Source organism: Carlito syrichta, unplaced genomic scaffold (genome assembly GCF_000164805.1).
Source record: "Carlito syrichta isolate Samal-C Ts95f unplaced genomic scaffold, Tarsius_syrichta-2.0.1 Scaffold315827, whole genome shotgun sequence".
NCBI classification, from domain to species: Eukaryota; Metazoa; Chordata; class Mammalia; order Primates; family Tarsiidae; genus Carlito; species Carlito syrichta.
Genome location: NW_007259923.1, coordinates 10,824 through 21,514, shown reverse-complemented (window position 1 = coordinate 21,514; position 10,691 = coordinate 10,824). Strand labels below are relative to the sequence as shown.

Genomic DNA, 10,691 nt, shown 5'->3' with positions numbered 1-10,691 from the left:
ATGATATTTCAATTTCAATTTTGACTTGTCACTTTGAAGTTTGGGTGTGAACTAATTTCTTAGGAGCTCTTTGGTCTTTCTGTCACCTATGGAATCAGGGTGGTTTTGTTTTTTAGATTTCTCAGTCCTAAAGACTGATAAATACACAGATGAATTTATACTGAGCCAGACTGCATTTCTGATGCCTCTAAAACTAGCTACTTTTCTGCTTGAAAATAAGAAAAGTCCTGAAGGTGTTTCTGTGACACAAGAATGGAAAGCGGCTGGCTTACAATGCTAGATGTGGTACACACTTTACAAATATTCATTGAATAAATTGGAGCCCTCTCTTGAGTCAAGGTAGTGATGATTTTCAGCCATATCCTTAGGTTTGTCAAGTTGGCTGAGGGAGAGCTTCTTTTATGGATAAGAAAAGATTTGCTGGTCTTTTCATCCACACTCTCCCACACAGTTATGAATGATGGCAGTCCAAGCAAGCATATTCTAGATTTTAGTGAGGCTACATTACAGGAAGCACTAGAATAAAAAAGGGGCCTACATTTATCTGAAGTACCTCATGGAACTGGGTCTATCAACATCAGCTAGCTGTGTGTATATTGCAACTACTTTTTAAAAAATATTTTATTTTAAAGTTGTGGGGTACAAGTCAGGATTGTGTACACAGTGCTTTTAGGGATAGGTGAAGTTTTGGGCCTCCCATTGGACCTTGCTTCACCTGGATTAGTATCAGGCACCCTTACTGATGTTATACACTCCCCCTCCCCTGGCAGTGTCCTGCAACTGCCAATCCCTTCTCTGTAGTATTATGATAGATGTTCAGGGCTCACTTATGAATGAGAACATATGGTATGCAACTATTTATTTCTACACATCACTGTATACGTATCTTATTGTATATTGTATACTCATAGCTTATTGTCTATTATACTGTTTTAGTTAACAACAGGTACTTAGAGAAAACAAGAGCATACAAATGTTCAAAGAACCAGAAATATTTCTGGTTCCCCAGATTTTAGTCAGTAAGAAATGAGTAAGTTGAATTAATCACCGTGAAAACTTGCTCCATGAATTTTTGCTTAAATTCTTTTGGAATGCAGAAAACTGCAGTGGAATAATTCTATTTTTATGTATAGATATAGTAGAGGAAAATATAACTATTGAACTGTGTTTATTTAAGAAATGGCTGCATTGGTATATCAGGACATATGAATAAAAATGTTCATGATACATTATTTCTCATAGTAAAACCTGGAAAAACCCAAATGTCCGTCAATAGTGAAATGAATAAATAAATTATGTCAAAGTTATAGAATGGAATAGTATGCAGCAGTCATAAAGCACAATACTCTTTCTATAAAATCAAGTCAAAATTTCCAAGAACACAGGCATATATTTAATAAAATTATATAAAAAGAAAAGTAAGAAAATAATGAACTCCAATTACCTCATGACTAAATAGGGGAGGACCACATAAATTTGTTATTACCAGAGCTGTAGTTTTACAGTTGGGAGGTGATTTCATAGGTATTTATTATTATGACTAATATGTTACATAGGCAACAGGACTTGCATGTGGGTGGTCACAAAGAAGAGCTAATGATGATTATCAGATAGCTGAGAATCTATGTCACAGAATCAGTAGTTTCCTATATCTAGTTAGATACTATTTTCTACTGTGTCATAACATTTTATACTAGACTAGCAAGTTAAGAATTTATCTTTTGGTTTTTAAAAAAAAGCAAACTATATCCAACACTGTTTGATTTGATGATCTTCCTTATGCATCTCCTTGGTACCAAATAGTTTTAGGTTGTTTCCAAAAATTTGCTTTCAAAAGATAAAGATGTTCCTATTAAGAACACAAAAAAGAAAACAGCACACCAGCTTTAAAGACAATTTTAAAAGGAGCTTTAAAATGTTTGAACAATGAGAACCAAATAATCAACCTTCTGAATTGATTATTTAGGAGACAAACACAGTTGGATATGGATATTATTTTAAGAATCCTACTCATAACCTGGAATGAAGAGCTTCCTCAAAGTAGAGCAAGAATGTTGCCTTTTGCACAACACTCTCTCATACCTGTTCAATTAAAATGTGAACTCTAGTCAAAAGACTTCTTTCTTAGGAAGAACTGGAATACAGCGCCCTCTGGTGCATTATATGAATGGGTTTTTTGTTGTTTTTTTTCCTCTTATCTTTCAGGTTTAGAAGTCAAAATGTTCAGCTTAAATCAAAATACGATCAAGGTTCAAATGCAGAGGAGTAATATTAACAAGTAACTTACTTTTCCTGAGTAAAAGTGATTATAATATAAACTTCAAAAACTGTGATATCAGATATTCTGTCAGGTTTGACAACCATAAATTAATAATTTAAATAAAATCAATTTTTACTTTGAAAATATTTTATCAGCAGGAAATTAATTTAATAGAAGAAAGGTGGCCAACTTAAGAGGCCATGCCTACAGAGAAAAGAATTTCCACATCCATTTGACAGCATTTATCATGCTTAGCAGCTTATTGCAGCAATACTCTCATCATTGTTATAATTTATCACTTGCTGGTCCAATTACTACCTGTTTGTTTCATTTTTAAGCCAGTAGTATTATCTCCACTAACACTTAATGAGTACATTTAAAAATTTTTATACTTAAAAATCCATTTGTCTCCTGACTCATCTATCCCATATATAAGTATTTTTTATAATACAAATGATGCCAGCAAGGTTCATGAGGAAGAAAAAGCAAAATACTGAGACTCTACTTTGTGTTTCTTCAGTACAACCTACAAAAGGACCTTTCCCCCATTCTCTCCATTTATTTTTGCCACAAAATTATCTAGACTTTCCCAGAATCCTCTAACAAATGCAAACAAACACTTCTAACACAAACGAGTTTGCTTACAGAACTAAAATATTTTTCAAACACTAAAGTTTGAAATCTATCTAATATCAAACTCATTTATCTAGAATCTTCTCATCTCAGGTAAACAGTACTTTTGATAGAATTCTAAAGTAAACAGAGACAGTTTCATTAGATGAAGCATTAAAAATACTTTCTATTTTCTTGTTTTGCTTTCAGCTATCTTAAAAAATGTTTTGCTTTTCTATTTATCAACTCAGTAAGTCAGACCAACCAGGGTGATTTACAAGTTAACGAATTTGAATTACTCTGAGCTTTGCTAAGATTCTTTCTAGTGCTTAGTTTGCTAGGTTCAACAACTGGGCCACTAAAAAGCACCATTCAGAGGAGCAATTTCTCATTCTATCTAGAAGAGGTTAATGACGCTCATTACCTCTCTATGCTAGTAGGCTGTGGGGAAACTCCCCTTGATCTCTTCTCTGTTCCCTGTTTGCTCCATTGTCCTCAATGCAAACTCCACTGGCATTCTGTCACCTCACCAGTCAGGTCTACACACTCCCACCCAACTCCTCCTGTATCTCATGTTAAAGTAGCACCAGTGAGATCAGAGGGTTATCCCTTCAGAACTTCTGCCATTGCTCTGATCCCCAGCTCCATCTCAGTTAAGCCATTTCATCTGTTTATTCTGTTATCTTAAGCAGATTTTAGGTTCCCTATTATACGCTGCTCCTGTATGGTCCTGAAATCTTAAAGTATAAGTTATATGATCTATAATAGAAGTAACTCCGTTTTCACAATATTGAGGTTTTTTAAACCAGTAATATCAGCTCTATTAGCACTTCCTAAGTACTTGCTAATGTAGCATGCACTGTCCTGAGAGTGAGGAACACAAAGGTGAATATGAGATGCCTTACAGGGCTCATAGTGAGAAAGAACATGGCACTGTGGGGAGAAAGTAAGCACAAACACAGTCTCTAAATAACAGGATATGAAAGTGCTACTTTTAAAAACCACCATTTACAAATCACAATGTATTCTGATGTTTAATAGGTAAAAATACCTAACATACTTTCCTGATTAAAAATATTCAAAACTAGATAAACATATTTAGCTTTCTAATTTTTAGCTTAATTAATTTCTTAGAAAGAAATTTAAGATATCAGGGGGAGTACTTTAGGACACAAGTTTGACAAAGTACTTAAGTAAGATTTATGGAGTATCTACTATTTGCTAACTAATTTGCATGCCAGATGTTGGGGTATAACAGTAAAGCAAAACCAACAGTGACCTTGCACTGATGCAGTTTACTGTGCAATGGAATAAACAGGTGGTAATGAGATCGGCACTGTAATAGACCAGTGAGGAGTACCACAAAGAAGAGCAGAATGCACAACATGGACCTGACCGAGGAGCAGGGAATGGGGAGGATGTCAAAGAAGGCTTCTGTTAGGAAGTGACATACACCCGGAGGAAAAATCTGAGGGAGCATGGAGAGAAGGCCAGGCAGGGGAGAGGGGAGCGTGTGGGTGGATGTGACTGGATGGGTGTGCAGGGCAGTTTTAGGAGTTGAGAGAGAGTGGGAGCGAAAGGGAAATGGGAGCATGGTGGAACATAAGGCCAAGGAAGCAGGGAAAAGCCAAACCTAATAGAGCCTTGTGGGTCATTTTAAAGGGAGATCTTCTTTCTAAAGACAACAGACAACCATCAGAGTTCTGTGTCACTAACTAAACTATAAGATCACTTATGCAAAGGATCTGCCATTGTCCCAGATCCAGTAGCAGGCCAGCAAATGCTGATTCCCTCCCCACAAGCTGAAAAATGTACCTCTTTATATAGACAGTGTATTTAACTAATTAACAATCACAGGAGTAGCTTTTTCTTTTCACATTAGTATTCTTATTAAATGAATTGGTACGTCTAAATTTTAACTTAATACTCATTATCTCCCAAGTTAATATAATAAAATAGAATTCAAAGTATGCTGGAAATCAGTTGTTTATTGAATCACAAGATTATCTTATACAGTGCTAAAATTTTAGAATTAAGTAAGCCTCTGTCTGTTATCTTGATTTTACACTTAGTTTTTAATACTATGTATTTTATAAAAAATATTAACACTAAGATAACACAGAGCAATTAAAACAATGTAACATTGAAAAGTAAATTATATAACTTAAGGAATCCAAGTTCAATATCATGCATTTATTTAGCAAGCTAGAATACGCCTTCAAGGAAAGCTGAGAAATCTTCTTAGAAACCATCTGTAATTTTCAGCGTTATCAACTATCTCATCTATATACAGTGCCTTTGCCTATTTACAGATTTCTGGCTTTTCAAATTTCTCATTTTTTCTCAAATGGTTCTGCAGAAATGCACTAACAATTTGAAAATGATAAAATATTTGACCTAAAATATTTCAGCAATGCATCTTAAAATTTACACTTGCATAGACAGAAAACAGCTAATCTTACTGATGGTTTAAAAAGTTCAGAATCTTTGGTAGCCAATTACCAAACAGGCATCACATCAGGGAACCATACTCTTCCCAAGTATTTGTAGACTTCAGTGTGCATTTCATCTAGGCTATAATTGTCATCAGGGATCAAAACTTCCTCCATTATAGAGAGGTGGGTTAGCCTTCTCCCACACAATCTTACAAACTCAACGAATGCACTACTGCTAACTTCACATTCGCTGAGGCCCAGGGATGTTAAGTTTTTACAGTGGTCAGCAATGCAAATAAGTTCATTATCAAGAGGCCGAAGACCATTTGCACATACCACTAACTCAATTAGTCGTGGACAGTTAAGACCTATACGTCCTAGAACTGTTTTGCTGACTGAACGACCAAAATAAAGGTGAGTAACAGGAGTTTCTTCTTTGAAGAATGTCTCAAATTCCTCTTCATATAAAAAGAAGTACATAACAATATTAACTCTAGGGGAATGTTTAATAAGTGCATCCCAACTGTGTTTTTTAATAGAATGAAATTCAATCTGTCCAGGATTTTCACTCACAACATCAATTCGAAGATGCTCCAGGTTAACATGACTTTCGCTTGAAAGCGCCAGAAGAAGTTCATCACTTAGAATGTAATAACTCAATGCCAATTCTCTAAGGCCTTGACATTGATCAGCTACACAAAGGATTCCTGTGAGAAATTGAGGAAAATTCTTAAGAACAAAGATTCACACTGATACTAATACAACATTTTATACATTTAAATTTGATATTAATCATTATTTGCTAAAATAGATATCTGACAATTTCTGAGAACATGGTTGCCAAGATATATAATTACAAATAAATAAAAAGCATATATATAAAATTAAAATACCCTTAGGAGAAACCTACAACTATATCTAACTACACTAGCTTGCAGTTTAAGACATCTTTTGAACAAAGCTACTTTAATGATTTATGTTTCATAAACATGCAGTTTTTGAAAATAAGTTGCATTGTTACTATTACGGTAATAAAAAACATTGTTCCAGTGTTAAATATATAGCCTACCATCAGAAGAAACATGAGGACAGCTACTCATCTTTAGGAGTCTTAGAGTGTCACTATTATTGGCCACAAGTATCTTCAGTGAAGGATCATCCATGGGTGTGTCTTCAATTTTGATTGATGATAATGATTTTGAATTGATAAAAACAACTGTAAGTGCTGACACAAAATGAGACTTGAATGGCAATAAGAAAAAAATGAAAAATATATTTTCAATTATATAGCTTCAAATAATTCATTAAAACTATATCAACACATGCTACCAACAAATATAGAGCAATTAACAAACTGTTTTCATAGAACCATTAGCCAGTAGAAGATATTTTATAATTAAATATAGTTGTATGCTTTTTTTAACTGATAGAGAAACAGTAAGAAAGGGAAAAGTTTCAAAGATTTCATGAAACATATTTTTAAATTATTTCAGTATTAAGGACTTGGTTGTCAATATTAAAAGGATATAATTACTATATATACATAATTCCTACAACAGGGGTTGGCAAATTATAGATTACTGGTCAAATCCAGCTCACGGTCTGTTTCTGTATGGCTTGCGAGTTAAGAGTATTGTCTATGTCTGCTTTCACACTGCAATGCTAGAGCAGAATGGTCATGGCAGTCCTACACGGCCCCAAAGTCTGAAATATTTACTATCCAGACCTTTTCAATCCCTGCACTTGAAGACATGGAATTTTTATTTGTTTTGTTCACTCTCATATTTCTAGTAATAGTATCTGGCATATGGTAGAGGGTCAATAAATAGTTGTTGAATTAATAAAAAGATGTCACAATCTTCAGTGACATGCTTTTCCTAGCAAATTATCCAAAGTAAATTCAAATCTTCATATGCTTTCAAGATTGATGAACTAAGCATATGTATAATTTGACCTCAAAATGAGTAGAATTTCACAGGCTTCCAAATCTAGTATTTTCGGCAAAGTCAGAAAGACTGGAAACCAAATCCATGCGTGATCAGTTTTCCTTTTTCAAAATCAATTTGGATTCTACCAAAGGTTCTACTATCCCTGTTAAAGAGACCAAATTGGTTATAAATGTTAATTTATAATAAAATTGATTATACTGATTGTAAGTCGGCTTACATAAAGTTTGAAATGTTAGCAGGCCAGACCTCTTTACTAAATTTTATGGTTCCCAAATTATTACAGAAATATAAATACAGGGCTTATTTTCCCTTGAATCAACTCTCAGTTGACTAGTGCTGAAGAACAAAGTTGAACATTAGAGTACGTATTTCATTATAATAACCATGTATATCTTTAACACTTTTTATACTTAGTAAAATGCTGTACTTCTTATTTTTCCTTAGTTTACAAAGGAAAAAATTGAGCCTCAGAGAGATCTGCAACCTTGCCAGAAGCTGCTGAGCTCATCTGAAGCTGTGGAATGACAGCTTGAAACGAAGCTTGCTAATTCCCAGTGCCTAGCTCTGGTGACTGCGGCAGCTAACCCCGAAGCTGGCCCTGGAAGCTCATGTGCAGCGTTACAGATAGCTTTTAGAATCTAAGAAGAGTTTCAGGCTAATCTGATTCTATAGTTCATAAACAAGGAAATAACTATTTAGAAGTGGTACATTTTCATCGGATTACTTATATTACTCTAAATCTTACTGTAATCCCCAAATGACCCATTTTTTCCCAGCACATCTCTTGAAAAGATAACAGGCTAGCAGAAATGCTGGCTAAGAGAGAGCCATGACCCAGTTTATGAGTGAGATGCTGCTACTGTTCCTGCTTCTATAGGAAAGTTTCTATTAGCCAGTTTTATCATCAACCATAATTTAGTGCTCATCATGTATCAGGCAGGATTCTAATTCTCGGTTTTCAACGGTAAACAAAATGGACACAATCTCTGCCTTTCAGTGAGTACACGTTTGATGTTGGGAGAAGAGAATAAACATGTTAAATAAATAACTAAGGTGGTTTCAAGTACCAGTGAATGATATAAAGAAGGTAAGATAATGGAACACGGTAGAGTAACTGAAGGAGGGGCTGCTGTTTTAGCAAAAGTGGTTAAGAAGAGAGCCTCTTGAGGAGATGGCATTTAGGTCAAAACCTGAACGAGAGAAGACAATTGTTAGCTTCTGTGGCAGAGACTGCAGGTTGCTTCCTAACAACCATCCATCCTTTCTTCTTTGGCAATCCAGTCCCCATTTTTAGCTGGGCACATAGCCATCCAGCTCAAAGAATTCTCAGCCTCCTGAAATCTGGTGTGGCCACCGACCAAAATGTAAACAGAAACATGAGGTGGCACTTATGGCCAGTCTCCAAGAAAAAAAGAAAGCACACTCTTCTTCCCTTGATTCTTCCACTCAAGTGACTAGAAAAAGGATATGATGGCTGGAGTTCAGAAAGTAACCTTGGACAATGAAAATGAAGAAAATGCCTTGGAGAGAGTTGAGTGCTGAAAGGATCTGCAGTTACTAACACCTTCATGCAAGCTGCGGACTGGCTCACCTGTGGATTTCTTTAATATAAGATACATAAATTTCAATCATGTCTTTTAATGTCCACTGATGTTTTGGAGTTTCTACTATAGAAGCCCAAGCATCATCCTAACAAGATGTTCATTTTGTTAAATAGTATATTTTTCTACTTCCAGTGGAGATGCTACAGCATTACAGGAAAAACATACACTGTTGCCTCGACATGGTCTATACTCAAAGTCAACAGTAAACTGGCACTTGAATACAGTAACCACAACATCTACATTTTATATTAATCACATCTGCTGTAGGAACAATTACTAAAATTATAAGATATATCTAAAGAATGAAAACACGCATAAACTATTTTTTGAAAAAATGAGTGCTAGTCAACAGAAAACAGTTTTAAATCATGCTTTGAATACAAGTAGGCTATGGTCTGTCTTTAGGGAAAAAGTGTCTTTGGCCTACTTTGGCAACATTTAGAAATTTTAGTATAGCTCACCAAAAAAACATAGTATCCTTACCTTTGACACATTCATAAAACTTGGCTTGGCTGTTAAAATCATGCCCAAGATCTGGATAGAACAATTTACCAGCTGTGAAAGTATATCACAGGCAGCTTCTGCTGACTCTGTGCTACTATCAACCTACAAAGACAATTTTTTTATTTTAAATAATTTATCAGAAAGTTACTGGCAATATAATTATTTAATAGAATTCAACTGTAAAATTTTATTTATCCCTTCAAGCTGTCATATAAATGAGCATTTTTTTTTATGCAAAATGCCTCACACTATGAAGGAAAAAGCAGAAATGATGTCAAACTAACTTTCCAAGCATCTCATACTTTCAAATTTTTTATAATTACCTGAATTTTAATAATAGCATACAAATAAAGGAAATGGAATTTTATGTTATTCAATTATAGCTCAAGTTCCATGCCTCAATATATGCAAATAACTGAAGAAAACAGAAAACCATTTGGGATGAAAATTCTGCAAAATTCATTGACTGTCTCAAAACAAGGGTCTAAATATACAAAAACATTGCTAACCAAATGTAAGTCATTGTTTCTATCTAATGCGTTTTTGTTTTTCTTTTTTACCTTAAAGCTGACATACTGGAGATGAGCAGCATGCTTTTTAATGATCTGCTGAATGAGGTCAGGATGAGTGGACTTAAAATATGAAGAAGCTGACTGATTCAGTTCAAATTCGAACTTTCTCCAAAGGTCAGGAATATGAAAAACTTCATTCCATCTCCTACATACAGAAGATGCACGGGCCCGATCTATTAAAGGAAGATACTGAAAAATTCGTAATACTACATGGTGAGGCAGACTCCCCCAGTCTAGAAGAACGGTGTACAAATGCGTCTGCTTGAGAGAAGAGTAGAACCCAAGTTTTGGCTGTTTCATTGCTGGTGAAGACTGAACAATTTTGTTCACAACAGATAAACTGTTCCTCTTCATTCTGTAAATGTTAAAAAATGTTAAGTGTTGGATAATTTTTTTCACATTTCCATCAAATATTTGCACTTTAGTCATAGAGACTAACATTAGAAAATGAGAAACAATTTTATTAATACTATTTTAATAGTAACCTTCCACTTTTATGCATTGATAGGCGCTGCTTTGTGCTGGGGACACAGAGATAAATAAGTGCAAACTTGTTCTCCAAGAGCCATGGTCAAATAGAAAAATACAGTGATAAATGCTCAGACCAAACTTGGGACAAGTTTCAATGAAAGAAAATGAAGATGGCATGTGACTGAGCTTGTGTGTGGAAGAGGTGGTTGGGAAGGCTTCCAAGAGGAAATGTCCAAGGTAGCAGTGTATGTTCCAGGTATTTTCCTGGTCAATTATTGTATCTT

The 10,691-nt window shown here is 34.8% G+C and overlaps 1 protein-coding gene across 1 annotated transcript; it reads right to left on the bottom strand.

The window, feature by feature from the left end:
* Positions 1-5,370: 5,370 nt before the first annotated feature.
* FBXL21 (F-box and leucine rich repeat protein 21) lies at positions 5,371-10,305 on the bottom strand. The gene is made up of 4 exons (XM_008073356.1): positions 9,925-10,305; positions 9,344-9,466; positions 6,377-6,548; positions 5,371-6,014 (listed from the first exon to the last, which is right to left on the bottom strand). Exons 1-4 carry the CDS (start codon positions 10,288-10,290, stop codon positions 5,371-5,373), a joined length of 1,305 nt encoding a protein of 434 aa, XP_008071547.1. The 5' UTR covers positions 10,291-10,305.
* Between the last annotated feature and the right edge of the window lie 386 nt (positions 10,306-10,691).